At 44.8% G+C, this 20834-nt stretch overlaps 1 protein-coding gene across 7 annotated transcripts in view; it reads left to right on the top strand.

The window, feature by feature from the left end:
- The window catches only part of EBF1 (EBF transcription factor 1), a 419723-nt gene extending 402883 nt beyond the window's left edge, over positions 1-16840 (top strand). For 4 of the 7 annotated variants that reach the window (XM_055429599.2, XM_055429597.2, XM_055429598.2 and 1 more), the window contains exons 13-16: positions 761-938; positions 1598-1777; positions 5832-6026; positions 14466-16840. In XM_055429599.2, coding sequence (XP_055285574.1) covers positions 761-938; positions 1598-1777; positions 5832-6026; positions 14466-14497 — 585 coding nt within the window. In that variant the 3' untranslated portion in view covers positions 14498-16840. The other 3 variants (XM_088838533.1, XM_088838534.1, XM_088838535.1) reach the window with 1 other exon arrangement.
- Positions 16841-20834: the final 3994 nt, after the last annotated feature.

Raw genomic sequence — 20834 nt, forward strand, 5'->3', positions numbered from 1 at the left:
TTTTCTTATGAGAAAAGGTGTTTTATTTAAAAGGAATCTCCGGTGGGAATATAGTTCATCATTGAAGAAGAGAGTTACTGGTGCTCAATTTTATTCCTTTCAGGTTTTCGAGAAAAGTTAGGAGGAAAAGGGGGGCTTAATTTCTTCTCCTAAAAAGTGTAACAAGGTCTGAACATTGTCTGTTTCTCTTTCATAAAGCAACTCCATGTTTCTGATTCAACTTGCTCAGGAAACAAGTCTGAGATAATCCTTCCTTTTTTGTGTCACTTGAATCAGTCGGTGTCCAAGGGACACAGCCCTACTAATACTTAAGGACACAGGTTGTCATGTAAACCTTCCCTTAAGTTCATCCAGGGAGATGAATTTCAGGGCATATGTGTGTGTGGGAGAGTGGCCCCAGAGTTTTCTGTGTTACTGGTGGGGAAGGGAAGCCCCAGGTTGCTGTCCCACACTGCAGGGTAGTATGGAGGACTGGCTGAGTTAATGGGCTGTCAAAGTCACACAGAGTTATGTAGCCCAGTTCTGTCCTTAAGGAGGTAAGTGTCCTTGAATGAGGTCCTCTTTAAGCCTCAGTTGGCCCATCTGAGGTATGGGCTTGATGATGATGAGACTGAGCACACAGGTTTGTTGAAAAGGTTGCAGAAGTTAGTGCAGTTAATCATGGAAAGCCCTGAGTGCAGCCTGCAGTAAACACTTGGGATGTGGTACTCCCAGGAATGTGACTGGGGCAGTTAAACGGGATGTTCCTGTTACTTTTCAGGAGATTATTCTGAAGAGAGCGGCTGACATCGCAGAGGCTTTGTACAGTGTTCCTCGCAACCACAGCCAGCTCCCAGCCCTCACGAACACCTCGGTCCATGCGGGAATGATGGGCGTGAATTCCTTCAGTGGACAACTGGCCGTGAATGTCTCCGAGGCGTCGCAGGCCACCAATCAGGGTCAGGAGCCTGCCCTTGTTCCCACCCCCACCCCCGCTGATTTCCTTGCCCCTTCCCAACCTCAAGCTACCCCTCCCCATTTATTGACACAAAAGTGTTTATTTTTTTAAATTCTTTTCTCCCTCCAAAAGGGAGATTCCTAGGTCTGTGTGTATCAGATATTATTGTAGACTTTTGGTTCTAGCCATCATGTCTGGTAATCTGGTGGGGGGCGGCTAGAAAGGATCCATGCATTTAGCCATCTCTGCATTTGACTTTTCACTGTAAACCATGAATGACAGTCCCAAAGAGGGTTGGAATTAAAGTTCTGGAGGGGCCACAGCCTATCACCCTCACCCAGGGAGTAGGAACCTGTTACCTCCAGGGTACATCGCTCGGATTGGGATTTATTTCTGTTCCAAAATGGTAATTTATAGGTCCTGCATTGCCACTTCTCACGGGCCCGCTAAGTATTTATGATCTCCTGAGAAATGTGTCTTTCGCTCGCTTCCCATTTTAATCACAGAGCTAGCACCACCAACCCACCCATGAATCACTCGGCCCCTTCCCTTTGGGATGTGATGAGGGGGCAAGAGACAGAGACCTCCTTCCCCCAGCCTCCCAGGCCCACCACCCACCTGAATGCCACCCTCATCCTTGCTTTCGCCCCTGCCTCTCAGGTTTCACCCGCAACTCAAGCAGCGTGTCACCACATGGGTATGTGCCGAGCACCACCCCCCAGCAGACCAACTATAACTCGGTCACCACGAGTATGAATGGATACGGCACTGCTGCCATGTCCAATTTGGGCGGCTCCCCTACCTTCCTCAACGGCTCAGCTGCCAACTCTCCCTATGCCAGTAAGTAAAGATATGTGTCCTGTGTTTCTGCACACTTTTTGCTTCAACACCTGGGCGTTGTGCTGTGTTGGCTCATTGTGCAGGCCCCGCCCTGCCAGGTGTGGGGCCAGGTGATGGGACCCAAGACGGCACTGTCTCCAGCAGGAATCTCTACCCTCCTTGCTCATCATTCTCCCCTGCCTCTCTAGCAGAGCTTGCCTGTAACCAGAGTAGCAATGTGAGGTCATTCTGAGAACCCAAACTTCCAGTCAGATGGAGCTGGGTCTGACTCTTCTACCAGTCACTGACTGGTGGCCCTGAGCAGGTTCATCTCCTCTCTAAAACTCAGTTTTCTTGTCTGTAAAATGGGGAGGGAACCCACTCTCCCTCCCACACAGTTTTTGTGAGACTTGGATAAAAGAATGCATGTAATAAGCGTGTCCTAATGCTCAGCCCATGAAATCCTGGTAGTAATCATAATGATAGAATGGTAGTGTTAAATGGTGCTAGTAGTTTAGCATGGTAATGACTATCTAAACCTTAAAATCTTTTATTTTTAAAGATATTTACTTAATTGGCTGCACTGGGTGTTAGTTGTGGCATGTAGGATCTAGTTTCCTGACCAGAGATCAAACGTGGGCCTCCTGCATTGGAAGCATATAGTCTTAGCCACTAGACCACCAGGGAAGTCCCTCTCCTTTATTCTTTTAATGTTGAGATTTTTGTCCCCTTTGTGTTTAATATGTACAAAGAAAAAAACCCCAAACATTCAAACCAAAAAACACACTTTATTTTCCCCCAAAATTTGGCATGATGAAAAAACATATACAAGAAATTGTTCTTTTGTGCCTTGTCTGTCTTAAAGAAGTTGAGGTTAAAGGATTTTTTTTTTTTTGATGCAGTGTTTCGATTGCATCTAAAGAACCTCAGGGAACTGGCATCTTTACATACAAAATGTCGTGAACTGTGTCTCCACTGTCTCTTGATTGCCCTCTGAGGATTTTTACATAGAAAACCAAGTTCATCTTGGACAGTGTGGGTGGCTCTTCTTAGAATTTTGTGAGCTGATAGAAACTGTGTTGTTACATGAAAGAATGGTACAATTTTTAAAAAAATGAGTCTCAGCTAAAAATACTGAAAATGATGCTTTCTCAGACGATGGAAATGCAGAGTGTGCTAGGCTGTTGAAAGAGGAAAGATCATTCTTGGCCTTTGCAAGAAGTTAACTTCTGAAAGTAACGCTTATCGCCATTTACCTTTCGGCTGAATTTGTAGGCTCAGTGTGAGCTAAACCTCTATTTGTTTATTTCTACTTGATCTGTTTGGAATCAGCAGCTTGTTGTACGTTTAAAATTCTCCCTAATAATCTGCATATATTACATCTGTCTGCTGAAGCATCAATGTTTGGGGCCAGTTTCACATTAGATTTTGATTCATCAAAAGATTATTTCTCACAAATCTATCATTTCAGTGTTCTCGTTTCTACTCAATCAGAAAAGGTTTCAATCATGACCTGAAAATTAAAAGGTGGCATTCTTAATTAAATCAATAACCTAATTGCTATATGGTAGCAATTCAATTTAGGGCCTTGGATTGTTCTGTCTTCCTAAGCCTGTGCAGACACCCAGCGACCTGAGCCTGAGATTGCATCTGTCAGACTGTGAAACTTCCAACATTTAATTTCCATTAATTGATTTCCTCAGTGCTCACAAATATAGTATTAAATTCTCAAATAGGCTCTCAGATGGGACGGTTTTATCTGCATAAATGCAAATAAAACAATAAACAAAAAGCCCAGCTGATTTGAATTTTTGCCTCCACAATATTTAATTATTCATAAACCACTCATGTTGAAAAATTCCAAACAGAATAAAAAATAAAATAAGACATTTCCACTGGTGAACACCCTTTCTGGTGTGGTGGCTGATAACTAATAATGTTATAACAAATGGAACTGCTTGACTATATTTCACCCCTTCCTCTGTTAAGGCCCCCCTCAAATTCCCCACCTCTAAATACACATAATGATCGCATTTGCCAACGAGATTAATTGCCTTCCTCAGTGAACCAGCAGGATTTCAAGTCTACGAATATTTAAAAATCAAACCTCCAGTGCAGGAGTTTTGCAATTTAAATGGGTGTTATTATTGAGCGCATTTTCGCATTTACAAATCCTAAGAGATGTATAAAAATGCTGGTCTCATTAAAAGAAAAGTACAGTTTAGAAAATGTTTGTGAAAATCCTGAGGATGGCGGCTCCCTGTTCTGCTCCATAAAACATCCAGTGCGTTTGGGTTGTGTAGTGCTGAGGGCTGATTAGAAGAGGTCATTTCCCCCTGATGGCAACTTCTGTCTGTGACTGACTTGATAAGCTCTTCCCTAAGTTTCCAAAGCCAGGAGGTTGAGGGGAGGCCACTTACTCAGGGATTTGGACTGTGGTGTGCTCCTGGGAAGGGGCCTGTCCCCTGGTGATCTGTTTCCTTTGCAAGATAGCCTCGTAGACAGAGCCCTGCACTGGGGTGAGGTTCTGGAACTCACCTTTCAGTTCACTCACTGGGGCAAGTCACTGGACTATTTTCTGACTCGCTTGGTTTGCTCAGGTGTAAAAAGGATGTAATAAGTCCCAACCTAAGCTTGCTTGACTACTGACATAGATGGAAAAGATGTGAAGATTCCTGCAGGTGACAAAGCAATATCGAATGTTTATTACATAATGTGGAAAATGATACAGTGAGGAGGAAGTACCTAGAATTTGAATTAAGTGCCTGAAAATCACCGGACAGGACTCATACTTTTCCCTGGGGTACAGAGGAAATGGAAGGTGGGTGTGTGATGGCCCTAAGTCCTGAGTGTAGAGGGCTTCCGGGTGTACAGTATCTATTTCCTAAAGTGACCTGAGATGACTAGCAACTAGTGAACGATGAAAGGCCAGGTGGAGAGGACCTGCATCGCTCACACTCTTTCATATCCCCCAAGCAGCTAGGTTGTCTCTCTCTCTGAGTCACCAGAGACCTCCTGTCATTGATAATCCACGTCCCCACCACCCCCAGACTATGAGTATTTACATAAAGCTCCGATCCTGCTGCTTATTAGCTCACACGCATGCATCTCTGTACAGTTCTGCAGGAGGTAGAAAGGATTTGGAACTTTGACTTGGAGTCCCTCATTAGTCACTCAGAAAGCACGTGCTGGATTATTTATCCATCTGGCCTCCCGCCTACCTCTATCTGTGTTGCGGAACATGGAGCTACAGTCATATCCTTCAAGAGGGCTTCCCAGGTGGCTCAGTGGTAAAGACTCCACCTGCCAATGCGGGAAACTCAAGATTCCAGTTCAGTCCCTGCGTAGGGAAGATCCCCTGGAGGAGGAAACAGCCTATTCTTGCCGGGGAAATCCCCATGGGCAGAGGAGCCTACAGGGTAGGCTACAGTCCATGGGGTCCTGAAGAGTCAGACATGGCTGACACACATACACGTACACTTCGGGAAGCTGTAGTAGCTTCATGGAGAGACATCGGACACACACATTGCCATCCATTCATCAGTGCCTTAAATTGGAATCCTGGCATTGGCTTCAACTCACTCTTCTTCCTCATACCTCTCCTTCTACTAGTGACCACACCCTCTCAGTCTGGCCACCTCCTGTCTCTTGTATCCCCAGACCCTTTGCTAGAACCTCAGTATAGGCCCTACCTGAAATACTTCCTTTGACACCTCCTCCATGAAACCTTCTTTGGTTTCCCTTCCCCAACTCCCCAGGCTGGGCCATACTTACTGTTGAAGCTATTATGTGATACTATTCCCTTTGTAAGAACACTCTTGCCTCCTCGCCTGAGATGCTCTTGCCTGGCACATAGTCAGCCTATAATAAACACACAAAAGATCACGGTCACCACCAACAAAAGGAAACACGTGCCAGGTACCAAATGAAGAAAGCTGACAAGACCCTGAGAGTTCAGGGAAGGCTCGTGCTAGAAGGGTGGCCTGAGCGGGGTGGGCATCAGGGTGGGAGCTGAGAGGTTGTGTGTCAGGATACCAGGAGAAGCGCTGATTTTTCTTTTCCCCTTGCCCTTTAGTTGTGCCATCCAGCCCCACCATGGCCTCCTCCACAAGCCTCCCCTCCAACTGCAGCAGCTCCTCTGGCATCTTCTCCTTCTCACCAGCCAACATGGTCTCAGCCGTGAAACAGAAGAGTGCTTTTGCGCCTGTCGTCAGACCCCAGACCTCCCCACCTCCCACCTGCACCAGCACCAACGGGAACAGTCTGCAAGGTAAGCCCCAGGGCCGCCCCCCCCCCCCCCCGGGCCCACCAGATGCCCTGACTCACCTTCCCAGGGTCTGCAGCAGACGCGCGGCTGCTCAGGGCTCGCTCAGCCTTGGGCTTGTCTGCCCGTCTGCCCTCAGCTCGTCTGTTCCTGTGTGTTCGCCCTTGTTGGACCTGGCCCCAGGCCCCCCATATCCCTCCTCTGCCGGAGTTGCCTGAGCAGTTCTTCCAACTCCAGCAGTTCTTCCAACTCCTCGATTTCCTTGAGAAACACCATCGTCACTTACTAACGTCGTCGTTTCTCTTTCCTCTCTCATTCCGTGTGGTCGCCATAATCAGATCAGTCTTTTGTGGACTCTAGCAAGTTCTCCACTGCAGGGTCTCTCCCGGGACTGGCCTTCTCCTGAAGTAGGTTCCTTTCCTGTTGCCTGTGTCAGCATGAACACATGTGGGGCTGATCATGGGGAGGGGGTGTGATGGCCCAGTCAGGGCCCTGAGGTTATAGCATCTTAGACCAAACACCCAAGGCTTACTACTACTGGGAACCAGAAAGCCCAGAGTGCCACTGGAGGACCCTGGTTCATATTAAAATTGTTTGATTTCCTCCCCCTCATGGAATCTGGAAAATAAGAGTCATTTCAGGGGACCTTTCTACTCATTGAGAAAAACGGAACCTTTTAAAGTGGATCTACCATTTCTTACCTTCTCCTTAAGTGTTGGCACTGAGTTGGGGTATAGAGCTGCACGGCCTCTTTCCTTTCCCACAGTGGGACTGTGAGATTGGTACTCAGATTTTATAGACGAGAAAGCAAAGGACTAGTGAGGCTAGGGAATGGCTTGACTTGGAGACAATGGTATGTGGCAGAGGCTGGCTTCAAACGCAGGCTCAAAAGTTCTATCTCCTGCTCTGTCTTCCAAGCACTACTCAGTGGGTAAACAGGATGCATCCAGGATTCCTAAGGCAGCTGGCAGGGAAGTAAGATCAATAAAATCATCAGTTGCCATTCTTTGAGCACTGACCGGTGCTAAGCACTGTGCCTGCTTTATCTTATTTAATCCTCACAACTTCCTGATGAAACACAAGGACAGTTATGGTCTCCATCGTACAGAGGGTAAAACTCAGGCATCAGGAGAGTAAACACCTGCCCAGAGGCACAGGCAGAAACAGAGGGGATGAAAATAAACCCTCAGGATCTGTGCCCCAACCCAGGGCCCCACAGAACCTTCTTCCTTTCAGTGGCTGGCTTGCCCATCGTCACTGACAGAGCGCAGCCGTGGAGGTCGAGAGCGGGCAAGAAGGCAGTCTTGTTTCTTATTGTCCGTTTATTGATACGTCTGTACACGTACTTTGTACTGATGTAAACTTACATCCATTCTCTCGAAGACTCCATGAGGGCAGTACTTTTCCTGTTATATAGATGGGGAAACGAAGGCCCAGTTTGCTCAGGGTCACGTATCTAGTAATGATGGAGCCAAAACCAAACGCCCTCTGTGTGACTCCTGAACCTGAGCTCGTGCTGCCTGTGCCTTTCTGACTCCAGAAGGGCTCTGCTGCGCAGTACTCAGAGACCTGCTGGCCAGTCTGTTCAGGACAGGCAAGGTGAGTGCCCATGCCCATCCCTGAAACATCCCACAGCAAAGCCATCTTCTTAGACTGAAGAGGAAGATACTCAGACTCTGGAATGACATTTCAGGCAATATTGTTTGTGATAGAAGATGCCCACCCTACAAAAGGGGAGCCACCCATTCATGCAAGTATCTTTTTCAGCTAAAAATAATGCTGTCACCCTGACCGCACCTCCAGCTGGCAAACTGAGGATGTGATGCCTAAGTGAGCATAACTTATAATGGGTTTAAATAAGGATAAAAACGTATGGAAAGCAGAAATCTACATCCCTGAGCTGCCAATCATAACCCTTGTTAAACGTAGACTTGACGTCAGAAGGAGGTATAATGGGGTTTGTAATCAGCCGTGGAGAGGGTGGCATGTGAGAAGAAAAGGCTCCTGGAGGGTCAGTGACTGAAGTGGGCAGCCCTTCGGTGAGGCCAAAGGTCTTTTCATGCTGTGTGGATCAAGGAGGGAACAGGAAGGGTCTGAAAGGAGGAACTCAGCCCGAATTTTAGAACGTCCTGGATTAAGGGAACTTCCGGTGGTACAAGGTGTGTGTGTATGTGTGTGTGTATACTTAAGTAATGATGAGATGGCATCAAGACACGGCCACATAGAGAGTGTGTGCATTTGTCTCCCCTAGAGCATTTCTAACCCAGTCTGCACAGATCCCAAAAGTACAGAGCCGGCCTCCCGCTTCTGACCTGCGTCTCTGCCTCTCCACCCCTGCCTAGCACAGCAGGAGGCTCTGGGGCATATAACTCAGGACATGCTTGTGCTCGACTTGCTGTTGTGGATGACACTGCCCTTCCCTCCTAGTTGAGCGTGCGTCCTGGCGGCTTTTGTGTTACCAATTCTATTATGCACCAAAGGTCCTTAGTTTCGGGGTGATGGCAGCAGAGGGGGTATATGGAGAGAAATTAAAGTCACAGTAACTGACACCAACTTCCAGGAAGCCTCTCCTCCTCCCCGCCCACTCTGCTCCCACCGTCCATGCACCAGGCGGGGCCCACCCACCTGGGGCTGCACGTCTGTCCTCTATGCTTCCCCTGCAGATGTGGGCGCAGCGCACCACTGTCTTCAGGGGTCTCTTGCCAAGGGCCTTGGCTTCTGGGAAAAGTAATATTCTGACAGTGGGCTCCTAGACCCGAAACCTAAGAACTACCTCATCTTTAGATTGGTAACCCACTCCAGTATTCTTGCCTGGAGAATCCCGTGGACGGAGAAGCCTAGTAGGTTACAGTCCATGGGGTCGCAAAGAGTCGGACACGACTGAGCGACTTCACTTCACTTCACTTCACTTCACTTCGATTTCTAAATTCCACTTCTGTTAAAAATTTTAAAAAGACATGTAGGCTAGAGCATTGAGGAGGAGAATCTCTGAAGCTGTGGTATTCTCTTCATCGTCATTGTTACAGTAACAGCTGTTTCACTTGGACCCACCTTGTTCAGAATTGTGATCATTAAGACAGGGCAAGTGACGGAGGAAGAGTTGGTTAAGCAAATTGACCATATAAGCAAGATTAGAGGTGACACAGTTAGGCTGTTTAAGTGTTTTAAAGGTCTATTTCCCTCCAACTACCACTCTGCTAATTGTCCATCATTCTTTCTTTTTTTAACCAACTCCGTAGAGATCCGTTTCCTTAGCAGCCCTTTCTCGGCCTCCTCTGGTGACAGCTCACATTTATTCCTCAACAGATACACACTGCGGCCTCACAGGATGGTGATGAAAATGGTCAGAGTCACTAATATGGGAGGTCTTCTTCCCAGCCCATCTTCTTCACTGTCTCATGTGTTCCTCCCAACCAGCCTTAGATACAGGCTGCTTATTGTCCCCATTATATAGATGCAGAAACTGAGGCAGAGCTGAGAAGGCTCATCCAGAGTTATAGGACTGGCACAGCAGGGGAGACTGGGGTTAAGTCCCAGCCCGACTGACTATTATGTAAGCATGAAAGTGTTAGTTGCTGTGTCGTGTCTGACTCTCTGCCACCCCATGGACTGTAGCCCACCAGGCTCCTCTGTCCACGGGATTCTCCTGGCAAGAATAGTGGAGTGGGTTGCCATGCCCTCCTCCAGGGGGTCTTACCAACCCAGGGATTGAACTTGTGTCTCCTGCGACTTCTGCATTGCAGGTGGATTCTTTACCATCTGAGTCACCAGGAAGGCCCCACTATATATGTTAAACTAAATGGTCATATTCAAGCCACTGGGCAACCAGCTGTGGAAGTTCAGATGAGGGAGAATTCAGACCAGCCTCGTGGAGAAGGTTGACTTTGAACTGGACCTTGGATGAGGGGCAAGTAGGGTTCAGGTTCAGGGAGATGAGGTGAGGGGGGAGGCATTTCAAGCAGAAGGTTCAAGGATAACCTGAGCCAGAGTCCTGCGTGGTAGCCACTAAGCCATGTACCCTCCCAGAGCACAGGTACCAAGACGCAGGGAGAAAGGGTAACAAGGAAGTCCTTACCTGGGAGTCAGGAGCTCCATTCTTATATTTTAGCATTTGCAGTTTCTCCTGTGACTCCAGTTGGTTTTCTCTCCCAGGTAGGTAAAACCTTTGACAATCTACCATTTGCCTGAGACATCTGTAAGACAAACTCTTATCTATCTCAGTATTTCTGGAGTCTCATAAGATGTTCTGTTTTAAAAAAAAGAAAGAAATGGTTATGGTCAAACACACCTCGAAATGATGCTTACTATCTTGGAGTCACAATGCATGCAAGTTTAAGTAAAGGCTCTAAGACACCCTGCAGCTAAACAGAAGAGAGTCTCCCTCTTAGTTCTCTGCACTTATTGGCCCATTAAGACCAGGGAACACCCTATGAAAAACTATGTAAAATGTAGACATATTTTGGATTTAAAGATAACAACACAGAGAAATCTCCTTCCATTCTCATCAAGATGTCATTGGTCAGTCCTGATCGTGGACTCCTCAAGTGTGTTTGTTTTCAGAGGCCAAGATGTGAGTTACCTTATATGCTCAGTTACAGTCCTGGAGACACGCTTTCCCTTCTCCTGAAGCTGGGCCCCTGAAGCATTGATTCTATCTAATTTAGGGCCTCAAAGGATTTCATTAAGAGATAGGCAGCCCCCAGAATGCTGTCACCGTGTCATTGGACCTGCCCCCAAGGTGGGGATTTTAAACCCTATGTTCCGGACAGTCTCCACAGTGAACAACTAAAATCAAAAGGCCAGAGTCATTTCACAGAAATCCGTCCACAGGCTGGCCGGCCCCACCCAGCTCTCCACAGTCTGGTAGCACATCTCCTGGAATTGTCTTCTGCTTGACACACATGTTGAGTTTATGCAAGCTCATCCCCTCGTCCTGTTCCCGATTAGCTCCGCATCCTTACACATGGGGTGGTTCGAGGAAGTTCACATTCCACCCTCTCACTCCAGATTTCTCCCAGCTCGGCAAAACTTTCCATTTTGACTTTGTTCTTATCCAATCAAAAAATGCATTGCCGCTGAAGCCAGTAGTTTTCTGAGCTTCTGTCAGGGAACATGATCACCCAGCTGCCAGGCGGATGGCAGAGCCACTCGGTCTTGTGATGCCCTGGCACACGTTACTCTCTGAGAGTGTGGGGGTGTCGTGTCCTCATGGAAATCTTCATGGGCCCCACTTGGGCAAGTCCGTGTGCCAGCAGCACTTCTGGAACATTCTAAGCCTCAAACACCCATCCATTTCACCCACATAAGTAATCTTGAGGATTATGGCACAGACACAAGAAAAACAGCTTCTAACATCCTGGGAGCTGCCCCGCAGTCATGCAATGAGGTTTCTTTATTAAAAGGCCTCTTTAGAGTGCCTAAACCCAGAGGCCACAAATGTGACTCCTTGCCCAAAATTTACTCATCAATAAGGGTTCTGCATCTGGAGTTTAGGAAGTGATGGAAGAGATTTAGGGAGCAGTAACCCTCTGATGTTACGTGCAAAATTCTGGGTGTAAGCATCTCCGGGCCTTCTTCTTGGACAGAGGTTCCCTGGCTTCCATTAGACCCTCAGAGGAGTCTGAGGGCCAGTGAAGGAGAGGGAGGAAAGTTGGGACAGACCACAGTCACCCCTAGACACCCCCAGACTGTATGTTTGTTTATTTGGCTTTGATTTTAATTTTTTGCTAACACATATAAACTGGGCTATTTTATGTTTTAGAGAATCCAACTCTCTACCTTCTCCAGAAACAGTTCGGAACATGTGGTGGCTATGTGTAGGCATTCTCACGTGGCAGCAGCGAGTGCCACTCACGCTACAGAAGGCCCACCTCTGGCTGAGCCACCTCAGTCCCCACAGTGGGAACCTGGCTCACTTAAGTTGTCAGCCTGGGCTCTTGATGTGCTGGAGTTTTGAACCCCTGTGTCACAGACTAAGAAACACTGTTAGCTCTGGACTGGCAGCATGTTAGTTAGCTTCACTTTATAGCTTTTAATGTGGCTGCAATAGAAGTTTCATCTTATTGATTTAACACATTATTTAGGTATCAGAACACTGAGTAGGTTTTGTTTTTGTATTTTTTTTAATTCTGGGCCCCATTGATAAATTTTGACTGGGTCCACCGACCCAAATTTGCAGGAATTTTGTCATTTTCCCTTTTGCCTTGTATCATATGGAAACTGCCTGGTGATCAGGCTCTGCTCTAGGAGACGGCTGGGCACACAGGCTAGATTTTGGCAGAAGGCATAAGGAGACACTTCTTTGCCAGAGGCCTTAGCACTCCCTTGGGAAGGTCTGCCTTTTAGTAGAGGTGCCTGGACCTACCTTTAGCCTGGAAGAAAAGATCCTTAGGGAGGCAGCACCATGCTGAGCTCTCACTCTGCAAAGATTTTTCCCTCTTTCCCAGTCCATCCTCCTTACCCTTGGAGCTACAGCATCTTGAATTCTCAAGGCTTGGATTGAAATACCCAGCTTCCTATGTCAGTCAAAATCTAGGGCTCACTTGCATCTTAGGGGCGCACTGCATTTCCAATGGATCCCAGATCGTTGGGAGTTTAAATTGGCCTGCATTTGGCAAGAGACACTTCCTGTTTCTAAGAAAAATGGCTTATGAGGACTTACAAAAGAGACTCTAGGAGCTTTTGGACTGCAGAATGGCTCTTGCAAAACAACATTTGGATGATTTACGTGTAAATGAATCAGAAACATGTGGATTAAATTTCCTTGTGAATACAGATGGGTTTAAAAATTAACGGAAAAAGTGTTTGGCAAAATGCTTTTTTAAAAATTGAATCGAAAATGTCAGGGGGTGAGGGAGGGGAAGCAGAGGCTTGAGGGGCCCACCGCACTCAGAGCCTCACCTGGCCTTCCTGTGTCTACTGAAGGCTTTGTGGCTCACTTTAAAAAAGCCCATTCTTGCAGACATGAGAGCTGGGAAATTTAGAGGGTCACTTCCTAGATGCAGTCACCACTGACAAGGACATTAATTTAAATTTAGAATTGCCAACAAAAAGAAAGCAATGACTTCCTTTCTCCGCCTGACAGGATGCTAAGCCATTGCTGAGAGCCAAAGATGGCTGCCTCTTGCTTCTAATGTAAGCACTGCTCTCATCTCCACATATCTCAAAGTTGCCATCCTGAGCTCTGCACTTGTCCCTTTATTCCTTATACCTATCAAGTGAAGTGTTCCATGTTGGACAGTACCTAGTTGATAGAAGGAAACAGCCCAGAAAAGTCCAGCAGTTTGCACTAGGTCACACAGCTAATTTAGCAGCAGAATAGGAGCCCAACTCTATTAGGTCTTCACTAGGAGCTTATCAGAACTAAGCACTTCATATTGGTTGTTACATTTAAATCTCCCACAACTCTAACAGTATCACGGCCCTAGCATATACACCCCATTCCTAGCCGAGGAGGCAGAGAGGTTCACGGAGACAAGTAAATAACTCTGGGTGGAAAAGGAAGTGGCGACCCACTCCAGTATTTTCTTGCCAGGAAAATCCCATGGACAGTGGAACCTGGTGGGCTACAGTCCATGGGGTCGCAAAGAGTCGGACATGACTGAGCATGCACGCAAGCAAGCAAGTACCTCTGGGGGACTTACTCAGCAAACGGAGAAGAGGTGGAATGTGGGCCTGTGGGATCCCACGCTCTTTTAATACAACTGTGTGAGGCCTCCTAACAATGCTTTGCGAGATTTTTAATTCTCCCATACAGCTTTCCCTTTGCCTAGGATCTCCTTCAGCTTTCCTAGGCTAAAGTTTTCTAGAGACATGGTCAGACCATTGCAGAAACCCTGACTGCAGCAGAGGGACAGGGGACACCCTCCCTCCTCATCCCCCAGGGAATGACATCTCCTGGAGCTGGCTGCTTCTCAGCCCAGGCCTGAGGACTGAAGCGGAGGCACTCAAATCGCTGCTCCTGTCCTCAGTGCTCAGCCCTCATGCCAATACAGGACACAGGCAGAGCCACGGTTTTTTGTAGCAATTGCTGGCTGTTACAGTGGACCCGTTTTTCATTTTATATTTTGGAAGTGAAAGCAAAGGGAAAAAAGAGTGACAAATTGAAAATTCCCACTGTTTTGCAAGTGATGGGGCTCTAACTTTCCCAGCAGTATTCAAATTCTGACTTGCCAGTTATGTCTTAAAATTGAAATCAGATTCGGAGGGACATTCAGGATCGTCTGTTAAAGACACATATACTCACTGATAACACCACATTCTTAATAAAGTACATGTATATTTTGTAATTAAAAATTCCTTCCGGGGAAGATGAGAAAGCTCATTTGTGGCTAATGTTCAACAAACATAGTGGTGTGTGGGTGTTTGTTTTCCCCCCGTCTTTCTTCTCTTTCAGTAGGAAGTTTGGACACAAAAGCCTCTGACTCCTGTCTTCTCTTTCCACAGCAATATCTGGCATGATTGTTCCTCCCATGTGAAAGAATTGCCTTGAAGAATTTTATTAATGAAGAGGTTGGATTCTGCTACAGAGAGTAATCTGATACAAGTCCCAGAGTGGAACTTTTAACTCAGGCCTTTTTAAGAGGAGTCACAATAACTGCAGATTTTTAAACAAACAATATCGCCGACCTTGCAAATACCGAAATTGGAAGGGATCTGCTAACGCAGGGTGTTGCTTACAGTGGTCCCTCCCGCGTCCTTGGGGGGATATATTTATTCTGTGTTGATAAAAGCAAATCCACTTTTTCTTTCTCTCTCTCTTTTTTTTAAGCTTAACTCTGCAATCACTTGTCTTTTATAAACCGTAAAGCTGTATACAAGGGACACTATAAATAAGACTCCATGTTTTAATTTATGATGTTTTTAAAGCTGTGTAAAAGGAGAATGAAGTGGTGATATTTACAAAAAAGTTTAGAAAAAGGAAAAAAAAAAAAAGCTTGTATGGGACAGAATAGGAATGCCAGTTAGATTTTTTTAGGAAACTAAGGGTCGGCTTCTGCGCCTTAAAGCATATCAAGTGGTAGTTACTCGGACAGTGCATTTCCAGTATCTAACTTAACATGCCACCCTTTAGCAGTGCAAGCTTATTTCTCCCTTTCGTATTGTTGTCTTAAGTAACTGTGTAAATAAATGCAGCCTGGAAAGTTAACCAGTGATGTAAGTGATCACATTTTCCCCTTCTACTCAAAATTCCAGTGCCTCTAGACAGATGTTAAAACTGCATATTTAAACCTGATAGCACTCTCTCTTTTGCTTATGTCAACTTCTTCTGAAGCCGATGGCCTCTCGAGAGCTTGGAGGCACACACACTGTGTGAGAATCTCCTTTGAGACTGCATGGAACAGGGTCAGGCACAGAATTCCAAATTATTCCCTCCAGTTAGTTATCAAGCCAAAATCCCAGTAACACGCCGCCATTTACAAGGTTAAAGTTTACTCATCCTAAATGCTGACTTCATCCCAATCCTCCAATACAGCAGGTCTTTCAGATTTCCCATTCGAGATAGCGCCTCTATCAGTCGACCCTTACTATTTGTAACATAGTAGATTGAAACAACGGGTTAAGTGCTTTGGAATCAAGAATAAAAGGAAACTGGGAGAAAGGAGAAGAAGGTTGAGACCTCAAAACACAGTTTTCTGTTCGATGGGAATTTTTGCTCTCATTATCTGGGAAGTGTTCTCACAATAGAATTTAATGGCAAAGATGCAGCAAAGCTCCGAGGATGCATTTGCCTGATATTTTTTTTCTTTGCTGTTGTGTTTTTGTATGTAGTTATAAATACTGTAGATTTTTTTGTGATTTTTTGCCAAAGTTGTTGTTCTATTTATACATTTTAATGTCTTAAGATGGTTTTTCAATATCATAAAAAAGATTTTACTGCATATTTTGCAAAGGAAAAAAAAAGCTCACTACCTTTAGCTTGCACATACTTGCAAAATTAATTAAAAGGCTTTTTGTTTTAAAGGGGATTTTGTAAGATATCCATATAAATAATGTATTTATCTTTGGAATTTGTACATTGCTTTCCCCTTCCTCCTTTTCCTCTGACTCCCAGTTTATTTTATTGTGTATGTTTGCTATGTGAAAAGTGCGTATTTGTTTGGTCACCTATAGTTAGCTGTTTCAATGTGATTTTTAAACATTTCATTTATAGTTAATTTTAGTATTGTTTTAAACCATGCTTCTTTTTTTTTAAAAAAATTTTCACCCAAAAGCCATTGTCTATTTTTGTATTATTTGTAAGTTAAGAAGTTTTTCCAATTTATGGCAAAAAAAAATAGTAGCATATTATTCTTGTAGCATTTAGTTCCGTAGATTAAAAGAGAAAAATGTATCCTTTGCTTTGGAAGCTTACAGAAGAAAACCCTGATGCTGTTTTACTCTATTAATATGCATGGAACATCTCCCTTTGGAGTGACGCATTTTGTGCATTAAATTCCAGGGAGAAACTTCATAGAAATCAATGAACATACTTTCTTTCCTAAGTCTGCTTGTATATTTCCTCTGTCTTTCACATAAATATAAACCAGCAGATTGGATGCCTTAACAATGCAAATCATATTCATGTCACTTGTACATTGTAACTGCACCAGAACTGTCAGTCATCACTAACATTCTAAGAAAAAAGAAAAAGAAAAAAAAAGAAGAAGAAAAAAAAAGAAATCGAAAAGCACAAAAGAACTGTTTTGTTACCTTAAGATAATGTAACTTTTTCTAGTAGAGCAAGAAAATTTACAACAATGCTGCAACTGTGCATGCCCCCATATGGATTTTGCAATGGTTTTCACTAGACTGTCAGAGTGCGATTTTTATGGGTTGGGGAGGGTTGGGGGAGGGGTGTTGCGGGAGGGAAGGGAGGGGAAGAAAGCTGATTTTTCTTGGTGAGAAATAATAATGATAAATAATAATAATAAAACTGGAAAATGTAAGCAAAGTGGACACATTGCTTCTCGGTACTCAGAAAGGTTGTCTGAATTCGTGTGGTAAGCGCTGGCCTGAAGATGTGTACAATTTAAAGCCATATTTTGTCTGGTGAGCCCCTTAACTGTTTGTGAAGGACCCCGGGTCAGCCGGTGAGGTGTCCGGCTCAGACCCTGGCGACAGACGCCACCCATTGTCAGCCATTGTAGTGGTTAGAACTTTTCTTGAAAGTCCAAAGAGCCTTTAAAATGTGTATAATTTGTGTTTTGTTGCCTCTATTCACATTGATTAGATGAAAAGACATTCTGGCCCTCTGACCCTCTCTCTTCTACATGGAACTTTTAACAAATAAAAGATGTTCCCCTAAATACAGAATATGGCTTTAAGAAGAAAACAAAATAGAGAATTCAACTCAGATTTCAGTTTGGGGGGAAAAATACAGCTTTTGGATGACTGGATTGCATAACACACCCTGGCCTCACATTGTACTAGGATGCAGCTTAACGAAGTCATCTCTAAATCTAACCTTTCACCTTCCTATCAGACTTTTGGAATAGACACACACTGTACAGTTCAATCGTTAGAGAACCTAACTACTGTAGAGACTGTTATAATTTTTTTTTTTTTGCAAACATTCAAGCTGTAAAAACTTTTCAACTTTCACAATATTTAATTAAAGTTACTTCTTGTCTGTGATGGCAGCTCCTAGTTGTGTATTCATTTCTCTATTTTGGATGAGCCCAAGTCCAACATAATGTGAGAAGGTCTGTGTGTGCAATGGCGTGGGGCCAGTGTTATCACCCAGAGAAAAGCAGCAAGAGTAGTCCCGGGACACCCACTTTCCCTCTCTGTCAGTGCCTGGGGATTTGCTAATCTGGAATGCAAATTGAACACACACAGCGTACTGCTGCCCTCTGCTGGCAGCAGCTGGACACACAATGCCCATCCTGGTCTGAGCCAAGAGCCCCAACATCACACTAGGCAAGCAATGAGATCCCCTGAAGTGACTGAATTATGAATCTAGGATCTGGCCTCGCTGGAAAGTCATCCTCCATGTTCCAAGTCTGAACCAAGCTCTTCACATACCACTGCTAATTAATCCCAGTGAGCTTTCTGGTCAATTATGTGCTCTGGTTCACGGGGGAGGAAGCAAGTGTGAACACAGAACTTTCCATGATCTATAGTTTTAAATCCCATGTCGATAAGACATTTTTCCTATTGGAAAAAAACAAATTTACCTAGGGTCAAACATTCCACAAACACCCCATAGGCACCTACTTCTGTAAAACGGTTTCACTTTAATTTCCATCATTATCATATGTCTCTCCAATTGCACATTCAATGCCTTCCCTACTTTTACAATTATTGGACATGATAAGCTTAATGATGCTTGTAAAATGCCTCGAAGACTCAGCAAATAGGCCATGCACCAACAGAAACTTGATGACCAGAGCTGGTAGGTCATCCTGCAACGACCATCAGCGATCATTTGTGGTGGGCATTGCTGATACACTTTTGCTCTGGAATAGAGCCCAATCTGAGGTGATGAAAGAGTGTAATGAATAAGTTAATAAGCAGAGAAGCCACCATCCTCATTTTAAAAAGAAATCAATGCTGATTAGTTTGGTCATTCAATATACATTCTTGGAATTCTGTATCAGGTACAGAAGATGAAAAAGGGAACAAGAGTCCCCTGCCCTTATGCCACGCATAATCTCAGACAAGAGGAATCTATACTCAGAGTAGTTTAGAGTGTTAAGGACAAGACACTCAGAATGCTCCATAGAATAAGACAGACACCCACACCTCTACATACTGGCTTCTACTTTCCTTGAGGCCTAATTCCTGGAAGCATTCATTTATTCACATAGACCTTGAGGGTTTCATCTGGCACCAGGTGAGGCCTGGTGGATTCTGTAACAAGCACAGCAACACCGATCCTGCCCTCATGGATCTTTATAGTTGAGTGAGGCAAGGAGACGTTAAGCAACCATACAAGTCTAACTAACAAACTGATAAGGGTACTGAAAAACTCTAGAATGCTCTGAAAGTGTATTACAGTGGGATCTGTTTTTAACATGAAGGGTTGGGGAAGGTTTCCAGAGAGATGGACATCTAAGCCGAGATGTGAAGGATGAAGTAAGCAGATGGGGTGGCACCATAAGCAGAGGGAATCCGAGCAGATGTAAGGATCTGGGCTTTGGGCATAGACAGGGCCCATTCAGGAGAAGGAAATAGCAACCGACTCCAGTTCATGCCTGGGAAATCCTATGGACCGAGGAGGCTGGTGGGCTACAGTCCATGGGGTCACAAAGAGTTGGACACAATTGAGCACACACACGCAGGAACAGAAAGACTGTGTCTGCAGAGTATGCAGAGGTGCAAGATGGCACTGCGGAGCCTGGGAAGTTCAATTCACAACAGAGACTGAGGACCTACCATCCGTTTGGCACGTCACTGGTTTGCTAGGATGCGGTAGGCAAACCAGTTATAGCTCCAGCCTGTGGGGCCTGAACCAATGGCGTAAACTCAGTGCTCTGGATCTGACCACAGAGACTGTGATGGGAAACCATGAAGTGGGGGAGCTGGGGTGAAAACCAGACAAGGAACCCTCGCTTGCTCCAGGCAGTTTTCCCCACATGGGAATGTAGCCCCAGTGGTGCCCATCTTTCATTTTTCAAGAATGCCATTGTTGAATTATTTGAACATTATTGAATTATTTTTGTGTGAAATTTTCATTTTTTAAATGCTGCCATCTAATCCAAAAATAGTGCTTTCAAAACACTGCGTTGGGGAAAAAAATAAAGTCCATGGGCCTCTAAGAATGTCAGTTTGGGACTTGTGGCCAAAAGACAAGTTACTAAAGGAGATGTTTACCCAGCTTGATTTGAGGGTTCTATTCACATGTCCTCGTACTAGTTTAGGAAGGCTGCATGGAACGGCCTGCCTGTGTGGTGTAAACAGACTCTTCAGGGAAATAAGGGAAAGCAGGGCATGGAGGGCCATGCTCGATGCCTCTAGAGCTGGCTATATGAAGAAAGCAACATTAAATTCATCAAAAGGAGTAGGAATGTGGGGAAACGGAATATATAATTGTGAAAATACTCTCCATATCCTACAGTAGCCGTGTTCAATGTTAAATACACTGATCAGTTGTTGCTGTTTTTTCTTTAAAATAAATTTCTTTTTGCCTTGCCCAAACACCCTCATCGAAAAGTTCATTTTTAAAAGATGTCCAGAGAAGTAAACCTTTTCCAGCACACCATGCTCATGGCCATGCCTGCCCTCACAAGCTCCAAATCACATTCTCAAACATGTTGCTCCTGGAATGATTATGCTGTCCCTCCAACATCTCAATTTCTTCTTCCTCAATATTACTATCTAGTCAGCCTACACATAATATCTCATCTTAGAGAAAAAGAAAATATGCTTAGACCTCTCTTTGCTCTCAGTCTGTCCATCAGCCTTCTGCTCCATTTTATAGCGAGTCCTCTCTAAGAGATGTCTGTCTTTTCTTCTTCATTTCTATTCTCTTATTATCTGTCTTACAGTAGATATTTGCTATAATGATGCACAGTGGGGAGTCTTAAACTTTGCAAACAAGGGATCAAACATGTATTTTACAAGTATCCTGATAACTACCTAGGGAACAAATTGGAGAGAGGCAGAGGGGAAAGAGAGAAGTTAGGAGGCATTGCCATGGGTGAGGCAAAAAAATGCATAGCCTGGACTAGAAGAATGGGAAAGGGGGAAATAGATAGGATTAGACATATTTAGCATTTGATTATAGTCAGCAAAAATGTATTACAAACTTCAAAGTTCCTAAGAGACTAGGTCTTAAATGTTCTCACCACAAAATGAAATACTTACGTGATGCAGTGGAGGTGTATGTTA

The sequence above is a fragment of the Moschus berezovskii genome, chromosome 8 (genome assembly GCF_049115385.1).
Source record: "Moschus berezovskii isolate FMDL1 chromosome 8, NW_MosBer_1.0, whole genome shotgun sequence".
Lineage (NCBI taxonomy): Eukaryota > Metazoa > Chordata > Mammalia > Artiodactyla > Moschidae > Moschus > Moschus berezovskii.